This window comes from Oryctolagus cuniculus, chromosome 18, assembly GCF_051225735.1.
Source record: "Oryctolagus cuniculus isolate XC-2025 breed Fujian yellow rabbit chromosome 18, ASM5122573v1, whole genome shotgun sequence".
NCBI lineage: Eukaryota > Metazoa > Chordata > Mammalia > Lagomorpha > Leporidae > Oryctolagus > Oryctolagus cuniculus.
In genome coordinates, this window is record NC_142884.1 from 12950148 (window position 1) to 12969182 (window position 19035).

The following is a 19035-nucleotide window of genomic DNA, read 5'->3' on the forward strand; positions in this document are numbered from 1 at the left end:
GGGAAAAGGCACAGATGGCTCGAGCGCTTGGCCCCTGCCGCCCCCATGGAGACCCGGATGGAGCTCCCAGGTCCTGGCTTTGGCCTGGCCCAGCCTGGCCCTTGCAGGCATCTGGGGCGTGAGCCGTAGGTGGAAGATCCCTCTGTCACTCTGCCTTTCAAGCAGATGAGATTAAAACTAAACAAGAAGCTTGGAAAGCTGGGCCCAGGGCTGCGGGGAGGAGCCGGAGCAATGCGGCCGGTGAGGTGCGGTGCCCAAGAGCCCACGGCAGCGAGGCTCCAAGGGCACTCGGGCCGGGTCTACGTACCGCCCCCTCTGCCTTGCCTGCCCCTCTGCCCCCTGCCGGCCCCTGGGCTCCCTGCCTGGCTCTGCAGGGCAGACAGCACGCGGAGCCTGCAGGAGCCTGGGGGGGCCTCAGCCCAAAAGCCTGCCCGGGGCTGCAGGGCCCCCGCCCTCGGAGTGCAGGCCAGGGCACTCAGCCGTGAAGCGGGGGGCCGGGCCCCAGTCCAGGGGCGCCCACTGCTCACACAAGCAGCAAACCTGGCTGCCCACCACGCTCCCAGCCCTGCTGGAGTGCGAGGGGCGCGCGCGCTGCTCTGAACTGGGCCGCGCTGAGCCCGAGCCGGAAGCTCACGGCAAGCAGCTCGGGGTGTCGGCGAACTGGGGACAGGGACAGGGACAGGGACGAAAGGGCCCTCGAGGGCTGGAGGCCGCACAAGTAGCGAGGGGCCAGGGCTCCCGCCCGGCGAGGCACGGGAGGGGAGGGGCTGAATTTAAGTTAAACACCCATATGAATTTATTAAATCCAGACTGTTAAAGGGCGGCGGTGTGGGGGCACGGGCGCTCGGGGACGAGGGACAAGATGATGGAGGGCCGAGGGCGCCCCAAGCGGCCCCGGCCCCGCCCCCGCCCGGCCCCCCGGCCCCGCCCCGTCGGCTTCCCCATGATTGTGGCAGGGCGAGATGGCTGCGAACACAGAGGACGGACGGCCAGACGGCCCCCCCCCCCGCCGGCGCGCCCTGGGCCCGGCCCCATCTGTCCGGGGAGGGGGCGGCGGGGGGGCGGAGGCCGGGGAGGCGGGTGCTGTCACCGGGAGCCGGGGCGGGCGGGGACGGTGGCGCCTAATCCTTCTTCTTGTCCTCCGCTGGCTTCGCAGGGGCTTCCTGGGGCTCCTCGCCGGCGGGGGCGGGGGCGGGGGCGGCCGTGGCGTCCTGCCCGCTCATGCCGAACTCGTTCACCCTGGTGGGGTCGACGCGGTAGATCCACCGCTGGTAGAGGTAGATGAAGAAGACCACGTCTGCGGGGAGACGGGGAGGCGGCGTGAGCGCAGCGCAGTGCAGGCCGCGCGCCGGGCGCCCCCGCGGCCACAGGGCCTCACCGTCCCGCAGGCAGCCGATCCGGTACATGACGGGCATCTTGATGACGAAGGCGAACAGGTCGTCGATGAAGGTGTTGAGGGCCTTGTAGGTGAGCATGCGCCAGGGCAGGTGGGCCACGGACTTGAGCTTGTAGTTGATGAAGAGCTGGGGCGTCATGGTGATGAAGCCTGTGGAGGAGAGACACCTGTGAGCAGGGGGCGGGGCCTACCGCCGAGCCCCGCCCACGCCCCGTGTGAGTGCCCGCTGACCGACCTACCTCAGGGCCTGTGCACGCGCTCTGCCCATCAACAGACCTGGGCCCGGCTCCCTCCCTGGCACCCTGGGCTCAGCCTCTCCTCTGGGAGGCTCCCGGCCCCCTGCTGTGCAGCCCTCACTCCACCCGCCCCCCGCCCTGGCACTCTCCTGTCTGCTTGCTGCTGCTCTGGTTTCCCACAAGACAAAATGTTGCAAAGGACGAGGACAGAAATGGACCCTCGCGTCCTCCTGCTCGGGCCGGCCTGTCTCCCACACTGGCCGTGAGCCCACTGGGACCAGCCTGTCTCCCACACCAGCCATGAGCCCGCTCGGGCCGGCCCTGTCTCCCACACTGCACGGTGAGCCTGCTCAGGGCCGGCCCTGTCTCCCACACTGCACGGTGAGCCCGCTGGGGCCGGCCTGTCTCCCACACTGCACGGTGAGCCTGCTCAGGGCCGGCCCTGTCTCCCACACTGCACGGTGAGCCCGCTCAGGGCCGGCCTGTCTCCCACACTGCACGGTGAGCCCGCTCAGGGCCGGCCCTGTCTCCCACACTGCACGGTGAGCCCACTCGGGGCCGGCCTGTCTCCCACACTGGCCGTGAGCCCGCTGGGGCCGGCCTGTCTCCCACACTGCACGGTGAGCCTGCTGGGGCCGGCCTGTCTCCCACACCGGCCGTGAGCCCACTCGGGGCCGGCCTGTCTCCCACACTGCACGGTGAGCCCGCTGGGGCCGGCCTGTCTCCCACACCGGCCGTGAGCCCACTAGGGGCCGGCCTGTCTCCCACACTGCACGGTGAGCTCGCTGGGGCCGGCCTGTCTCCCACACTGCATGGTGAGCCCGCTGGGCCGGCCTGTCTCCCACACCGGCCGTGAGCCCACTCGGGGCCGGCCTGTCTCCCACACTGCACGGTGAGCCCGCTGGGGCCGGCCTGTCTCCCACACTGCACGGTGAGCCCGCTGGGCCGGCCTGTCTCCCACACCGGCCGTGAGCGGGCCGTGAGCCGCCTGCCCGCCGGGCCTCACCGAAGGTCAGCAGGAAGCCGTAGAGCATGCTGAGCACCCACGAGTACCAGCCCTTGTGCTCCAGGTACAGGAGGCTGTAGACGGCGTAGCAGCCCAGCAGCGGGAAGAGGATCCACGACAGGTACCGGAACGCCATCTGCGGGTCACAGGGCCGACTGCTCCAGCTCCCCTGCTCCCCGCCCTCACCCCCCACACCGGCCTGGCACGCGGCACCACGGGAATTTTCAGGTGGCCCTGGGGACCCGGGACTCAGCCAGGAAGCGAACGCCGCAGGGAGGGGCCAGGGCCGGAGGACGCGGCGGGCCGTGAGGCACAGGCCTGGCAGGCACGAGCAGACGCCCGGCCCCTCCGGGGCGGACACTCACGTCGTCATACACTTTGGTTGAAGACTCGATGTACGTGGACTTGTCTTTGAAGGTCAGGCGGGGTAAGCATCCTGCTACCCTGTGCTCCCGGTCCAGCTGTGGACAGGGGCCGGGCCGGGTCAGCTGGCTCCCTGGCTCCTGCCCCCATGCCAGAACCAATGTCTGCCCTTCCCACCGTTCCCAGTTCCCCTGCCCCACGTGTGACCCGAGAAATCCCCTGCTCTGAAAATCCCCTGGGTCCCGGGAGCGAGGCAGGCTGGGAAAGCCCCAGGGCCAGCTCCAGGGTCGGCGGGCCCGGGCGATGCCCCCAGCCCCAGGCGCGCGGCCTTACCCGGACGTCCATGACCTTGGTGATCTTCCAGAGGTCGATGAGGACCCCGATGAAGACGCTGACCTGGACCACGAAGTTGGTCTCGTTGTCCAGGATGTAGAGCAGGACCACAAGCGACTGGAAGACGCCGAAGAAGACGGAGCGCACGGACAGGCCCTCCAGGGACTGCCGGCTGTTCCAGAACTGGATATCTGCGCGGGGCAGGCGGCCGGGGGCTGAGGAGCCGCCGCACGCCCCCCGCATGACCCTCACGCCCCCGCGGCGGCGGCGGCCTCAGCCCCCGGACGTCCACCCCGTGCTGCCCAGGGCACCGCACAGGCGGGCGCCCCGCAGGCCGCTGCCCGGGCTCCCCACACGTGCTGTGGAGGTGTGGTCAGGAGCCGCAGAGCCAGCACAGCCAGGTCTGCGCTGTGCCGCGCCGAGACCGCCGCCTCCGGCTCCTCGACCCCGCACGGGGCTGGCGGCACCCGCAGGCACCAGCGAGCCCGGGCTCTGCTCTCCGACCTGGGGTCCCTCCGGCACCCCACCTGAATGCCCCTGGGGGAGCCCCAGCCACACCCTGGAAGCCCTGGTCTCCCACGGGCACGCTCCGGCGGTCAGCAGGGCCAGCTCTGCGCTCAGTGTGCGAGGGCTCAGCAGGCCGCAGGGCGGACGTCCGCCCACGTCCGGGGCCCCGTGGAGGCAGCGGCTTGTGAGGGTGGGTGGACCTGAGGGGCCGCGGGAGCTTTCAGTGGCCACGCCTCCTCGTGCCTCACTTCTCATCTGGACAGAGCCCCCCGCCCCCCAGCTCCGGGGGCAGAGTTCAGTGAGCTGGTCCTGCCCAGGACGGCGAGAGACACCGGTCCCTGCCCAGCCCTGGCACTGCAGCGCCGGGACGGGCACGCCATCAGCAGCTTGATCCGGGGCCCCTGGGGCCTGGAGGGTCAGTCGGGGCAGACGGATGGCCGCTTGGCAGCTGGGTGGCCGGGCAAGTGACCTCCCCTCCCTGAGCCTCGGCCCCGGCCTCCACCTGGTGGGGGTGCGCAGGCCAGCGCCCGGCCACCAGCACAGCGGCCATGCAACCACACACGGCTGGCACAGGGGCCTCCTAGCAAAGCAGTGGGCCGGGCCCGCCAGGGGGAGCAGCACCGGGGCTTCCCTGCTCCTGGCCTCGGAGTTCCCCGGCCTGCTTCCTGGAGGCGCGCCCCGGCCTCGGCCTGGCGGCAGGCCCAGCCCCTCCCTCCGCTGCTCCCCTGGTCGGTGGGAGATTCTGGGCTGGGAGTTCGGGCGCCCTTCCCCTTCCAGGCTCACAAGGCCCCTGGAGAGTGGGGGAGGGTGGGGAGGGTGGGGGAGGCAGGACGAGGGGCAGACCCTATCCCCCAGGACCACCCCCACCGCGGTCTCCCACAGGCCCAGGGCCTCGCCCTACCGTTCTTGAATGCCAGGAACTCAAAGACACTGTGGACGATGGAGACGATGATGGTAAGCGCCAGCAGGTAGGGGTTGGTCTCCAGGAGGGCCACCTGTGGGGGGTGCTCGTGAATGCAGCCCCGCCCCCAGCCGGGGGCCATGCTGGAAGCTTTATCTCATGCCCCAACACCCCCTGTAGCACCTGCTGACCACCCCCAGGGCTGAGGGCCAGAGACGTGCAGATGGGGAGACGGCAAGGGGGCAGGAGGCTGCGACTGGGGCAGGCGGGCAGCTGCCGTGAGGAACAGGGACCCACAGCAGTCACAGCTGTGGGCAGCACGGACGTCACAGGCACCAGGAGGAGGGATTCCCGAGAGGGCAGAGATGGGTCAGAGCCCGAAGTCGGGGGCACAGGGCTGGGCCGGGTCAGCCGCAGAGGGCCCGGCCGCGCAAGCAGAAGAGCCCTGACGAGGCCATGGGAACCCAGGCACAGGACCCGGGGCGGGGGGCCCGGAGGCTGGAAACCTGGGCCCGGGCGCGCAGGGCGGGGGCCCGCGCAGCACCCACCTTCACCGAGTCCTGCTCCTCGTCCGACTGCTCGTAGAGCTCGTCACCCAGGAAGTTCCAGGGCGACCTGGTGCTCTGGGCGGCGTAGAGCTGCCAGCGCCAGAGTGAGAGCGGGCAGAAGGAGACGCGCAGCGGCAGGCTGGCCAGGCTCTCGTTGATGGGGTAGTAGTCCTTCTGCAGGTTCCAGTAGTCGTTGAAGTAGATGATGGGGTAGTAGTCGCCGCTCACGGCGTCGAACTTCACGTCTGCAGGAAGCGGGGGCATCACTTGGCACCCGCGGCCTCCAGGGGCCTGCAGGCCCCGACAAGGCCCCCTGGCGTTTGGGGGTGCTGTGCCACGAGCGGCTGAAGGGCCCTGGGCCCGCGGTGGGAAGGGCAGGAGGGTCAGACCCCTGCTGAAGGCGCAGCTGGGCCCTGGTCAGATCCGGCCCCGGCTGCCCCGGCAGCTGCCACACGCCCTGATTTTACCAAGAAGCCAACTGGGCTCTTCAAGACACTGTGGGCAATGGATGCGTATTTGTCAAAAAGGCTTGTGGGCTGGATGAGACTTGTCTGCAGCCTGATTCTGACACATGGGGGTCAGTCCTGGGTCACCAGGGGAGTGGGTGTGGGGGGGAGGAGACAAAGGAGGCAGGACAGGATGGGGGGGGGGAGTTCAGGAGAGACAGAGCCTAGGAAGTTCTCTCAGGGGGCGGGGTCAGAAGACAGGAATCGGGCCCAGAGCACCCTTCCCAAGGCTCCCAAGGGGCCAGAAGGCTGGGGGCTTACACTGGTCCAGGGGTGGGGGCACGCTGCCCTTCACCCACGGCGTGTGGTCATCCACAATGTTGATGGTGATGTTGGGGTGCCAGTGGGAGATCACCTCCACGGGCCCATAGTCCTCGGCTCTCTGAGGAGAGATGAGGTGCTGAGTGGAGGTGCCCAGCAGGCACCGGCCCAAGGGTTCCCATGACAACCACGACTGTGCGAGGACCGCAGGACAGCTGGAGGCAGCTCCCCGGCCAGCTCACAGCGAGGAGGGGGCCCCTGGTGTCACCACAGGCCCACGTGCCGGCCTCGCAGCCCCCAGGGTGGCAGCAACCATCCACCCCGTGAGACACCTCCTGGCTGTGGGACTTCAGCAGGCGTCCTCACTCCACGTGGGCCTGGGGCTAGGCCCGCCCCCACTGCCCAGGGCCACTCTGGACTCCTCCCACTCCCCTGAGAAGCAGGCCCCAGGCTGGTGGCAGCGGCAGAGCCCATCTGGTCCCTGGGGCCCTGCCAGCCCTGCCCATGTTTACCTTGATCATTTCTGGGTCAGCTTCTGTCTCTCCCGTCAGCAGGTTCTTGGTTTTCTGAAACCGCCTGCGCTTGTATTTATTAATCACTGTGGCGGGGAAGGGGGATGTGAGAGACCCGCGTCTGCCAGCAGCCGCTCCCGCCGCCTCCCCCGCCGGGAATCGCGCTACCTGGGGCTGACCTCTCGCCAAACCTTAGCCAGCCTGGTTCCTCCCGATTTTGTTTCTTTGTTTTTACAAAATTATTAGAGAGAGAGGGAGAGAGATCCCCCTCGTCTGCTATTCCATTTCCCAGATGCCCCTAGTAACCTGGACCAAGCCAGAACTTCACCCGGATCTCCTACATGGGCAGCAGGACCAAGTACTCGAGTCGCCTCTGCTGCCGTCAGCAGGAAGCGGATCAGATGCAGAGCTGGGAATCCACCCAGGTGCTCCGGGTGGGATTCGGGCAGCCCGAGAGGTGTCTCAGCACCGGCCAGAGGCCAGGATGCATGCCCGCCCAGCCCCAGCTTCCCCAGGCAGCTTTGTCCTGGGCGCCCTCCCCACCCTCCACGCCCCGCCGCCCCTCCCACCTCCAGGGCCCACAGAGCCAGGGGCTCCCTCCTGGGTGACTGCGGTCTCCTGGTCACGACCTTGCTGCTGGCCACCCTGGCCAGCACAGCCTTCTCTCCACAGGGCAGCCAGCGACTCGCTGAAAGCAAGGATCAGGCCGCGGGTCTGCGGCTCACCATCCCGTGCCTGTGCGGTTCCTCGGCTCACATCTGACGCGGGGCCTTGGGAGGAGCTGCCAGTGCCCCGGAAGGGCCTGCACAAGCCTCACAGAGGCCCCCGGTCAGCCTTCGGTGCTGACGTGACGCCCGCCCGCCCGGCCCCGCAAGGTGCCCGCCCGCCGCCTCCCTGGGGCTGTCTGCCCAGCGCCTGCACACGCTCAGCGAGGGCCCACCCAGCACACGGCCAGAAACAGGCAGCTGGGGACAGCTGCAGCGAAGTCTGGGCCACGACGTGAAGACGTGAAGACGCCAAGCCCAGGGGGCTGCGAGTCCCCGCCTGGGTGTGGCCTCACTTCCTCTTGCGAAGGCCACGGGCCGGCTGTGGGGGAGGCTGCGCCCACCTCTGCCCGGGGACTTTCTGCTCTTCCTCACTGGGGAAGGAGCGCTGGCCCGCCCCTGGGGCCGGAGAGATGGGGAAGTGGGAGAGGGGCCCGGCAACACCCGGACTCCGGCTCCGACAGGCAAGGGGTGTCACTTCCCTGGGGACGGGGAGGAGGAGCGCCCCGTCTTCTCGCAGCTCCCACAAACGTCAGCCCACCGTCCTCTCTGCACTCACTCCGCCCCAGGTCCAGGGGAGCAGTGGGCCCCAGGGTGGGCGTTCACTGTGCGGGAAGGGGGCGGGGCTGGGGCAGAAAGGATGACAGGGGAGATGCCCGGCTCCTGTTCTCAGCAGGGCCTGGCCACAGGCGGCACCAGGCACTGGTCCAGGGCCAGGCTGTGGGCGGGACGCGCAAGGGATTCTGGAACTCTCGCTACAGGCAGACGACGCCGGGTGACATCAGCACCGCGTCCCCGCTTCACCTCCTTCCACGAGGAGGCTCTCGGCCTCTCCTGTGGCGCAGTCTCGGGGACAGCCCTGCTTTACGCCCACCCCTGGCCTTTAGGGCAAAAGGGGGGCTTGGCTGGTCCCATGCCCACTCTTTGCCTTGGAGGTGGCGCGTGGCTGACTGCAAGAGTCCCTGGGAGGAGCCCCCGCCCCAGGGGTCCCAGCTCCAAGGCTGGGGAGGGAGGCCTGGCTGTCCTGGTGGGCTCTTCAGGTCCTGGCTGCAGAGCCGACTCTGCAGACCACACTGCTGTCTGTCCCAGCGCCAACGGCACCATCACCAAAGACAAGCCACAGCGAACACAGGCCTTGCCCGGGCTGACAGGCGGGCAGGCCCACGCAGGCGGCCCAAGGCTCAGGCAGTGTGGCCCGCTGCGCTGCCCCTCAGGCCGCCCGTGCCGCTCTCCTCTGCACCCGCGCTGCAGGGCGGCCAGCTGGGACCCGCCACCGCACAGGGGCACGGACACGGGCCTGTTCTACAGCGCCCAGCAAACACGGGGAGTTTTCCAAACCGGTTTTAGGGATCAACATAGGCTCATCGGGCACAGCTAACAAAAAACAAAGGGGACTTTCTGACAAGGAGTAGGACAGACCCAGCTCACGCAGACGGACGGCGCCCGCTCCTGCATCACACACAAAAAGCCAGGGACCTTGGCCAGCGCACAGGGAATGTTTGGGACGATCGCAATACATAAGAGGTGGCCCAAGGAAAGAAAGAAACAGAGCTAGGCAGAGCGCACAGCATCCACACTAGAGGGCAGTGTTCCGGCACAGGGTTAGGCTGCTGCCGCCAGGGTGGGCTCCCCGACATGGAGGGCCGGCCTGAGCCCCAGCTCTGCTTTCCACCCGGCTCCCTGCCAATGCGCCTGGGAGAGCAGCGGACATGACCTGAGCTTACAGCTCCTGCACCCGCAGGGGAGACCTGGGTAGGGTTCCTGGATCCCGCTGGGCCCAGACCTGGCTACTGTAGCTATCTAGGGAGTGAACCAGCAGATGAAAGATTATCTGCCTGTTTCTCTATACAGAAAGATGGGTACAATGACCACCAATCAGGACAGGAGACAGTGGACTGAAGGAAAAAGTCACTAAAAGCAGAAAGATAACAATTATTATCATTATTTTTGAAGATTTATTTGAAAGAAAAGAAGAGAGAGGTCTTCCATCTGCTCATTCACCCCCCAGGTGGCTGCAACAGCCAGGACCAGGCCAAAGTCAGGAGTCAGGAGCTTCACCAGGTCTCCCACATGGGTGCAGGGCCCACACACTGGGGCACCTTCTGCTGCTTTTTCCCAGGAGCATTAGCAGGGAGCTGGATTGAAAGTGGAGCAGCCGGGATACGAACCAGTGCCCATGTGGTATGCCAGTGTTACAGGCAGCGGCTTTACCTGCTACGTCACAACGCCAGCCCCAAATGACAACTACCAACCATCCAGAAAGTAAGGAGTTGGGCAAAAAAGAATACTTAATAAGGGCTTGCATTGTGGTGTAGCCGGTTCAGCTGCCATGGGTAATGCCAATATCCCTTATCAGAGCGCCAGTTCTAGTCCCAGCTGCTCCACTTCCAATCCAGCTCCCTGTTAATGTGCCTGGGAAAACAGCGGAAGATGTCCCCAAAGTTTGGGCCCCAGCACCCATGCGGGAGACCCAGATGGAGTTCCAGGATCCTGGTTTTGGTCTAGCCCAGTCCCAGCCATTGTGGCCACTTGGTGAGTGAACCAGAGGATGGAAGATTCTATCTCTCTCTCTCACACTCTGCCTTTCAAATAAACAAAACAGATCTATAAACAATTAGAAACAACAACTTGTGTTTACTGTGTAGCTTAGATGTGAATGGTAGGCACACACTCCAAAGCATTGAAATGCTGAGTGCTGTTCTAATAACAACTGCATTCCTGTATGGAGAACTATCCTTCCACAGCAAAGTCGGTGAGAACGTTTGAAACTGGAAAACTAAGAAACCACACATGCATGAGAGACTGTAAGAATACATGATGGGGCCGGTGCTGTGGCACAGAGGGCAAAGCCACCACCTGTGATACTGGTATCCCATGTGGGCGCTGGTTCAAGTCCCGGCTGCTCCACTTCCACTCCAGCTCCCTGCTAATGCGTCTGGGAAAGCTGTGAAAGATGAACCAAGTGCTTGGGCCCCTGCACCCACGTGGGAGACCTAGATGGAGTTCCAGGCTCCTGGCCTGGCGCAGCCCCATTCATTGCAGCCATTTGGGGGAGTGAATCAGCAGGTGGAAGCGCGCGCTCTCTCTCTCTCTCGCTCTCTCTCTCTCTCTGTAACCCTGCCTTTCAAATGAAGATTGAAAAAGAAGAAGGAGTACGAATGCTCTGCACGCAGCAACCTGCTCAGTGCTGGCCAGGAAGCTGCAGACGCCCAGGCCCTCGAGGTCACCACGGGGCCCAGGGTTTTGTGTACAATTAGGACTCTCCCAGTGGGCGTCCAGCACCACCTGGCTGGCCCAGCAGCATGAAAATGGGGACAGTGCTTGCAACAGAAGACCGCAGCCAGCCCCACAGTCCCTCCCCACCCGAGCATCCCGGATCCGCTGGCTCGTAGCAGACCAAACAAGGCCCAGACGCCGGCCACGATGGCGCCTGCTCACGGGGCTCCAGAGACACAGACACAGACCCAGAGATCACCTGGCCGACCTCACACATCCTCCGGCTCCCTCGGTCCACTCCCCGGCGAGTCAGGCTGCGGGCCGTGCATGGCCAAGCCCGGCCGGGGCTCTTCATACACTCTGCGTCTCCCCTTCTCAAACCCGTCTCTGCCTGCTCTCTACCCGATTCCTCCCAGGGAGCCACGGAGGCCGTGAAGGGCGGGCGAGGCGGCGCCGCAATCCTACTCCCTGAGAGCAGGGTTCGCGCCACCCTCCTGGCCCTGGGACTTGCTGGCCCCCACAGCTGCCGGGGGCTCCCAGGACCACATCTCCCGGATGCGGGGTCCAGGCTGCAGGCGAGAGACTTACTCCGGGACATGTGGACCGTGGCGAGCCGGCGGTACAGCGCCTTCTGCCGGGGGTCTGGGTGGAAGCCACTCTTGGTGAAGTAGACGTGGATGTAGATGGAGCCGTTCTGCTGGACGCTCTGAGAGAGACAGGCGGCGCGTGGACGGCAGGCCAGCCCCAGCGGAAACGCTGGGCCACACCAGGCCCGCCGCGGTCACCCCCAACGCTGCAGCATTCACTGAGTGCCCAGGGGCCGAGTGCAGCTGAGCACGGGGGAGCCGACCTCGGGGGTAGGAGCAGACCCGGGTCCCGGCCCCACCGCGCAGCCGTGTGCGCCAGGCCTCCTCTCTGCCGCCCAGTGCCCACGAGGAGGATGCCCATCCCAGCACTGCCCAGAGAGACGGAGGCTTCTCCAGAGGCCCTGCTGCGGGGCCTGGCACAGCCCGGGGCTCCATCCACCTGCGGCCTTCATGCGTCCGCTGGGCAGGAAGTGAGGCCAACACGGCTGCGCCCTGACCGTGGGAAGCGCCACAGCGCCTCCAGCCAGCGAGCTGGGCTTGTGGCTGCCCCATGCTGCACACCAGGTGTGGGACGCCAGCTGGTCCTCGCTCACCCGGCCAGCCGCCAGGGAAGGGAGGGGCGGTGCGGGGCCCGGGGCACTGGCGGAAGGCAGAGCCCGTGCCAGCCCTGCGCCTGACCCTGCAGCCTCTCACCACGGGGCCTGGGTCCCCTCACGGCCCCACCTCCCACCTCACCTGACCCCGCCTGAAGCCTGGACGCAGATGAGGCCCGGCGCTCAGGAGCAGCTCTCACGGCCAGGGTGACAGCCCTGGGCGCAGGGGCAGGCCCTGGGGCTGGGGGCTTGGCTTGAGGCTTCGAGAGAGGCCGTGTGCACCCCTGCTTCAGCCCCCAGAGCCCGAGCAGGAACCCCTCCCATCCCAGGAGGCCTGCTGGACAGAGAGGAGGGCACAGCACAGGTGCAACACTTACTGATGCTGCACCCAGTCCCCTGCTGGGCAGTGCTGGGGATACAGAAGTGACCAAGACAGCCCCAGCCTCACCCTCACAGGACTCAGCCCCACGGGGAGAAAGACCTGACCCACACAGTAAGGACCGAGAGGGGGCAGGGCTGGGATGGGGAAGCCCAGCAGGCCCTGAGAACCCACAGAGGGCTTCCTGGAGGAGGCAGCATTTGTACCTGGGGCTGCCAGAGACCAGAGTCAGCGAGCCCGAGCTGTGTGACCTGAGGCAGTCGCTCTACCTCTCTGCACTTCACCTTCCTCATCTGTCAGATGGGGCTGCCGGGAGGTTTCCATGAGTCCTCCTAGCCGGCGTCCTGCACTTAGTAGGTGCTCACTGCACATCAGCTAAAATTACTTTGAAATGGGCTGCCGGACAAACTGATGACCCCCAGATAAACCCGAGGCAATCACTAACCCCTCGCTGGTTGAAAGCCCAGGACTGCACACCTCGGGCCAGCTGGAAGAATCCCGGGGCAGGTCTCACCCCCACGGCCCTCCTTCTGACGGGGAGGGCGAAGCACAGAGGCCGCGGGACGCAGCGCAGCAGGCGGCTGCGGCAGGGCCGCGAGAGTACCGGGAGCAGGCCCTGCGGTGTGCGCCCAGCCCCGGCCGCCCTACCTGCGGGATGTCCAGCTCTGCGAAGTGCTCGTAGCAGCCGTCCGAGTTCTCGCCGCTCGTCCAGTCGCCGTACACGAGGTCGTGCTGCTCCCAGAAGAGAGCCGAGGTGGCGTTGAAGTCTGTAAAGTGCTCGTGCTCCGAGATGTACACGTGCAGGTTCTGGGGGTGGAGCGGGGGCGGGGGGGGGGGCCAGAGCTCAGGGCCATTCATCGGAGCCTCAGCGCGTGCGCAGATAAAGAGTGGAGGAAGAGCCGGGCGGCGTCGGCCCCTCGTGAACCAGCGTGCGTGGGGACGGGGAGTCGCGGAGAGAAGAGAGTCACTTCTCCTCCCCACCCCGTGGACAGCAGCAGGAGCCCGGAACGCTGGCTCCTTCTGGGCTGCAGCCTCAGGGCAAAGCAGGCACCCGCTGCCCATTCAGGACACGGGGAGTGGGAGCCCAGCCCCTCCTGCCCCCACGGCCCACGGAGCAGGGAAGCGGGGCAGTGGTCACCCTACTGACAGAACCCAGAGCCGCACAGCTGGGGCTGGCGCTGGCCGGGGAAGCTCCGGCTCTGCCCGTGCCCATGACGCCTCCCCAGCTCCCTTCCCACGGCCCTGAGATCAAGTGCTAAAGGTCTCCGCTGTCAACTTCCCAAAGGCATGGGCTCCACCCCTCGGACAATGCCTGATGACCCCACGCCCCAACTGTTCAGAGCCCATGGTGACCAGGAACCCCTCCCTCCCGCCCACCTGCCCCACACTCCGCCCACCTGTCACCTTCTGCCCCTGCATCCAGCGGTTACCATTAAAGTGTCTTTGGGGAACAGGTTGCGGCTGGCGACGCGCGGGGCTCCTCCGGGGCCCGCCTGGTCCTGAGGGGCCGGCCCTCGGCGGAACCAGCTGCTGATGGCCCAGATGATGAAGATCCTAGGAGGGAAGCAGCGCGGCAGTGAGTCCAGGCCTTCTCCTTCCTCCCGCGCCACCACTGCGGAGGGAGGCGCACAGGTGCGGAGCTGACAAGAGGCCGCGAATCCTGCAGGGAGAGACTGGGGTGGGGCGCCTGGCACCGCCCTGGTCTCCACGCAGAGCCCCCAGCCGAGTCCTGCTGGTGACAACCAGGCCATGATGGCTTCGGCCACCAAACCCTCTGACACGGGCAACTGAAGGTGCCAGTGCCCTGGGTCCCCGGTGAGAGGCTCCGGAGAACCTGGAATCCCAGCAGGCAGCGGCACAGAACCTCGGGAGACACCACCAGCGAGCTTCCGGTCGCCTGGAAACCGGACAAGCAGAGAGTACTAATGGGCTAGCCTCAGGGTCAACGGCCTGGGTTGTTCAGACCAACTCTCCCTTTGGAAGGAACTGGAAAAGTCTGATAAAACTTATTAACGTATTGAGAATACAGTGGGGCTGGCATTGTAGCACAGTGGGCTAAGCTGCCACCTGCGACACGAGCTTCCCCATGTGAGCACCAGTTCGAGTTCTGACTGCTCTGTTTTCCACACTGCTCCCTGCTAATGCACCTGGGAGGTGGCAGAAGACAGCCCGAGTGCTTGGACACCTGCTACCCATGTGGGAGACCCGGATGCAATTCCAGGCTCCTGGCTTCAGCCTGGCCATTTGGGGAGTGAACCAGTAGATGGAAGGTCTCTCTCTGTGTTTCCTTCTCCCTCTGTAACATTCCCTTTCAAAAGAGAGGGAGGGAAACAGGGAGGGAGGGAGGGAGGGAGGGGGAAAAGAACGCTGGGGCAGTGTCTGGCCAAGGGTTAAACTGCCACTTGGATTCCCACAGCAGAGCGCCTGGCCCAAGTCCTGCTCTTCTACTTCCCATCCAGCCCTCTGCTCTGTGCACTGCGGGAGGCAGCAGATGACAGCTCAGGTATTGAGCCCCTGCCACCCACGTGGGAGATCCAGACTGAGTTCCAGGCTCTTGGCTTTGGCCTAGCCCAGCCCTGGCTGTTGTGGGCATCTGGGGAGTGAGCCAGCAGATGGGAGGGCTCTTTCCATCTGTCTTTCTGTGCGCTTCAAATAAAAATGAAAATAAACCGGGGGCCGGCGCCATGGCACAGTAGGTTAATCCTCCGCCTGTGGTGCTGGCATCCCATATGGGCGCCAGTTCTAGTCCCGGCTGCTCCTCTTCCAATTCAGCTCTCTGCTGTGGCCTGGGAAAGCTGTGGAAGGTGGCCCAAGTCTTTGGGCCTCTGCACCCACAAGGGAGACCGGGAAGCACCTGGCTCTTGGCTTTGGATTGGCACAGCTCTGGCCATTGCAGCCATCTGGGGAGTGAACCAGCAGACGGAAGACCTTTCTGTCTCTCCCTCTCACTGTCTGTAACTCTACCTCTCAAATAAATAAATAAAATCTTTTAAAAAATCAATAAAAGTTTGAGTGTATATATATATATTATATATATATGAAGACGACTAAGAAGACACGGGGTAGGTGCTAACACAGTGATTAAGACCCTGCTGAGAGGCCGGCGCCGCGGCTCACTAGGCTAATCCTCCGCCTTGCGGCGCCGGCACACCAGGTTCTAGTCCCGGTTGGGGCGTCGGATTCTGTCCCGGTTGCCCCTCTTCCAGGCCAGCCCTCTGCTGTGGCCAGGGAGTGCAGTGGAGGATGGCCCAAGTGCTTGGGCCCTGCACCCCATGGGAGACCAGGAGAAGCACCTGGCTCCTGGCTTCAGATCAGCGCGGTGCGCCGGCCGCGGCGGCCATTGTGGGGTGAACCAACGGCAAAGGAAGACCTTTCTCTCTGTCTCTCTCTCTCACTGTCTAACTCTGCCTGTCAAAAAAAAAAAAAAAAGACCCTGCTGAGGATGCCCACATCCCACACCAGAGTGCCTTGACTCAAGTCCCTGCTCTATCCCTCACCCTAACAGCTGGGTCCCTGCTGCTACTCATGCGGGAGACCAGATTGAGTTCCCAGTTCCCGGCTTCAGCCTGGCCCAGCCTCAGCTACTGGAAAACACTGGATGGGAGATTTCTGCCTATCTTAAGAAACAGGGGCTGGCGCATCCCATATAGGTGCCAGTTCGAGACCCAGCTGCTCCACTTCCGAGCCAGCTCTCTGCTGTGGCCTGGGAAAACAGTAGAAGACGGCCCAAGTCCTTAGGCCCCTGCACCTGCATGGGAGACCTGGAAGAAGCTCCTGGCTCCTGGCTTCAGACAGGATGAGCTTCGCCCCTTGCAGCCATTTGGGGAGTGAACCAGCTGATGGAAGACCTGTGCCTCTGCCTCTTTATAACTCCGTCTTTCCAATAAATAAATAAATCTTTAAAAAAAAAGTTATACTAGGAATATATCAATAAATCTCGTGTTTATGATTATTATGATACAGTAAGACTGTTCTCATAGATGTTCTTGTAGATAATTATTTTTAAATATTTATTTATTTATTTGATAGCCAGAGTTACAGAGAGGCAGAGAGAGAAAGAGAGAGATCTTCCGTCTGCTGGTTCACTCCCTACATGGCTGCAACGGCTGGGGCTGGGCCAGGCTGAAGCCAGGAGCCTGGAACCCCACCGGGGTTGGACCGTGGTGGTCCCCCCGAGCTGCAGGGTGCATCCAGGACCCTGTGTGTACGTGCCCGCCTGTGACAGGTTTAATTTCTACGTGAGGCACAGGCAGAGATGCACACTAAGTGATAAGAGGCAGGGCTGCGCCGTGTAACCCAATAAAGCTGACGAGAGCGGCCTCTCCAGACAGCCAGCCGCAGGACACGCACCCTCCTCAGGCCTCCACAGGGACACGAAGCGAGGGCGATGGCGTAGGCGACTGCCCCTGGGCCACCCGCCCCCAGCTCTGATGCCGGCTGGGCTGCCGGGGGGCCGGCTGGACACGCTGGACAGAGGACCGTCCACAATCCAGCTGGTTCTCCCAGCTCGTGGCAGGGACTCCAGCACTTGGTCCAACTTCGGCTGCTTTCCCGGGTGTATCAGCAGGGAGCTGGATGGAAAGCAGAGCAGCCAGGACCTGAACTGGCGCCCACTCGGGATGCCAGGATCACCAGCGGCGGCTTGACCTATTGTGCCGTCTCCTCTGGCAAATAATTCTAATACAATGTACACGTATGTGAGCAAAAGCAGTGAGCATGCACGGGATTGCATTCACCAGGCCGACGCTGAAGGGGAGATGGGGAGAACTGAGGAGGATAAGGAGCGCTGCGAGGTGCACCTGCCTCGGGCCCACGGGAGGGCACAGGGACCCACACGCGGACGCCAGCACCTCCAGGGCTCCACGCCCAGGGGGAGGCGGGCACCAGGCCACGCTGAGCCCCGCACAGAGGAGCCGCACAGCAGGCCTGCACGAGGAGTCACGCAGGCAGCTCCCGCCTGTACCCTGGAGGAAGGAGACCCTGGGGGCGGGTAATGCCCGCAAGCAGCCAGCAGAGGCAGAGCGAGTCTGCGCGTTCCAGGTCTCAGTGACTTCCCCCGCCTGAGAACCAACATGCAGGCAGGTGCAGGCAGGTGCAGGCCAGGCACACAGGGAACCGAGACGCCGCAGCTACCACAGTCCAGAGGCAGAACAAGACACGAACGCAGAAGTTTCAGACAGAGTCCTCCAAAGTGCTCATGGTCTGCGTCTGGCGCGCGAAGGACCCGCTCTCCCAGTAACATGACAGAAAGAGGCGACCGGAAACAACGGACAGCATGCGAACCACAGCAGTGACAGAACCACCTCCTCGGCTCCCAAAATCCCACCACCAGCAGCCCAAAGCCTCCGACGGCAGCTGGCGCAGGTCATGGCCGGGGCACTCTGTGAAGGGGGACGTGGGGTGGGAGCCCGCCTCTGCGTGGGGGAAGGCGCAGGGTGCAGGCGTGGGGTGAAGATGTGGGGTGTGGATGTGGGGGAAAGCGCGGGGTGTGAACCTGGTGGGGGGGGGAGGCGTGACCAGCTATGGAAATCAGCCCCTGCAGAGTCCCGGTTCTGCTGCTCCCCACTGCCGCACTCCTGGGAGGCCTCGGGCCACCCACCTGGAGACCCTCCTGAATTCCCATCTCCCAGCTTCCATCCGGCCCAGCCCCAGCCATTGCAGGCATCGGGAAGTAATGGGAGTAATGGAAGCACACATTAACATAATTAAAACAACAACAACAACTGGGGGAAGTGGGGGAGTCAGGCTCCAGGTAGGAGGGCAGAGCTCCGGAGCTGGACAACAGTGAAGGCCGCACAATGAGTGCACCTGATGCCGCCGAGCTGGGCGCGAGGAACGGTTACAACATCACGCACAGGAACACAACTGAACAAACCACAGTCCTCGTCTATTTACAGCAGTCAGACTTGAAGACTGTTTGCGGGAGCGTAAGAAAATGCAGACGTAAACAAACAACAAACTAAGAGCCTCAAAACAAAATACTGGGGGGGCCGGCACTGTGGTGCAGTAGGTTAACGCCCTGGCCTGCGGCACCGGCATCCCATCCCGGCTGCTCCTCTTCTGATCCAGCTCTCTGCTGTGGCCTGGGAGAGCAGTGGGAGATGGCCCAAGTCCTTGGGCCCCTGCACCCGCGTGGGAGACCTGGAGGAAGCTCCTGACTCCTGGCTTCGGATTGGCGCAGCTCCGGCCATTGTGGCCATCTGGGGAGTGAACCAGTGGATGGAAGACCTCTCTCTCTCTCTCTCTGTAACTCTTTCAAATAAATGAAATAATTAAAAAAATATATATATTGTGTGAAAAACGAGCAGAGCAAAGAGCCGGTAGGTAAGGGCTGCTGAGGACGCCGGAGTCGCACGTGGAGCGTCTGCGGTCCAGTCCTGCTGCTGGCCTCACAGCTCGCTTTGTTTCGTTTTGTTCTAAGAGAGTCTACAGGGGCTGGGATTGTGACCCCTGGCTCCTGGCCTCAGCCCGGCCCTGCCCTGGCCGTTGTGGCCACTTGGGGCATGAATCAACACATGGAAGATCTCTTTGTCTCTTCCTCTATCTGTAACTCTTTGAAATAAATAAATCTATGGGGCTGGCGCTGTGGCGTAGCGGGCTAAGCCTCTGCCTGCGGTGCCGGCATCCCATATGGGCACCGGTTCGAGTCCCGGCTGCTCCACTTCCAATCCAGCTCTCTGCTGTGGCCTGAGAAAGCAGTAGAAGATGGCCCAGGTCCTTGGGCCACTGACCCCCATGGGAGACCCAGAAGCAGCTCCTGGGTCCTGGTTCCTGGCTTTGGGTCGCCACAGCTCCAGCGGCCAACTGGGGAGTGAACCAACAGACGGGAGACCTCTCTCTCTCCCTCTCTCTCCTCTGCCTCTCCCTCTCTCTGTGTGTAACTCTGACTTTCAAATAAATAAATAAATCTTTAAAAAAAGAAGTGGA

At 64.1% G+C, this 19035-nt stretch overlaps 1 protein-coding gene across 2 annotated transcripts in view; it reads right to left on the reverse strand.

The window, feature by feature from the left end:
• Positions 1 to 772: 772 nt before the first annotated feature.
• CLPTM1 (CLPTM1 regulator of GABA type A receptor forward trafficking) overlaps positions 773 to 19035 on the reverse strand; it is a 29621-nt gene continuing 11358 nt past the window's right edge. For both annotated transcript variants that reach the window (XM_070062119.2, XM_008252255.5), the window contains exons 3-14: positions 13539 to 13662; positions 12757 to 12915; positions 11138 to 11255; positions 6570 to 6655; positions 6058 to 6178; positions 5291 to 5535; positions 4743 to 4836; positions 3335 to 3525; positions 3004 to 3099; positions 2639 to 2774; positions 1379 to 1546; positions 773 to 1297 (exon numbers count right to left, since the gene is read on the reverse strand). In XM_070062119.2, coding sequence (XP_069918220.1) covers positions 1122 to 1297; positions 1379 to 1546; positions 2639 to 2774; positions 3004 to 3099; positions 3335 to 3525; positions 4743 to 4836; positions 5291 to 5535; positions 6058 to 6178; positions 6570 to 6655; positions 11138 to 11255; positions 12757 to 12915; positions 13539 to 13541 — 1593 coding nt within the window. In that variant the 5' untranslated portion in view covers positions 13542 to 13662 and the 3' untranslated portion in view covers positions 773 to 1121. The remainder of the gene's footprint in view (positions 1298 to 1378; positions 1547 to 2638; positions 2775 to 3003; positions 3100 to 3334; positions 3526 to 4742; positions 4837 to 5290; positions 5536 to 6057; positions 6179 to 6569; positions 6656 to 11137; positions 11256 to 12756; positions 12916 to 13538; positions 13663 to 19035) is intronic.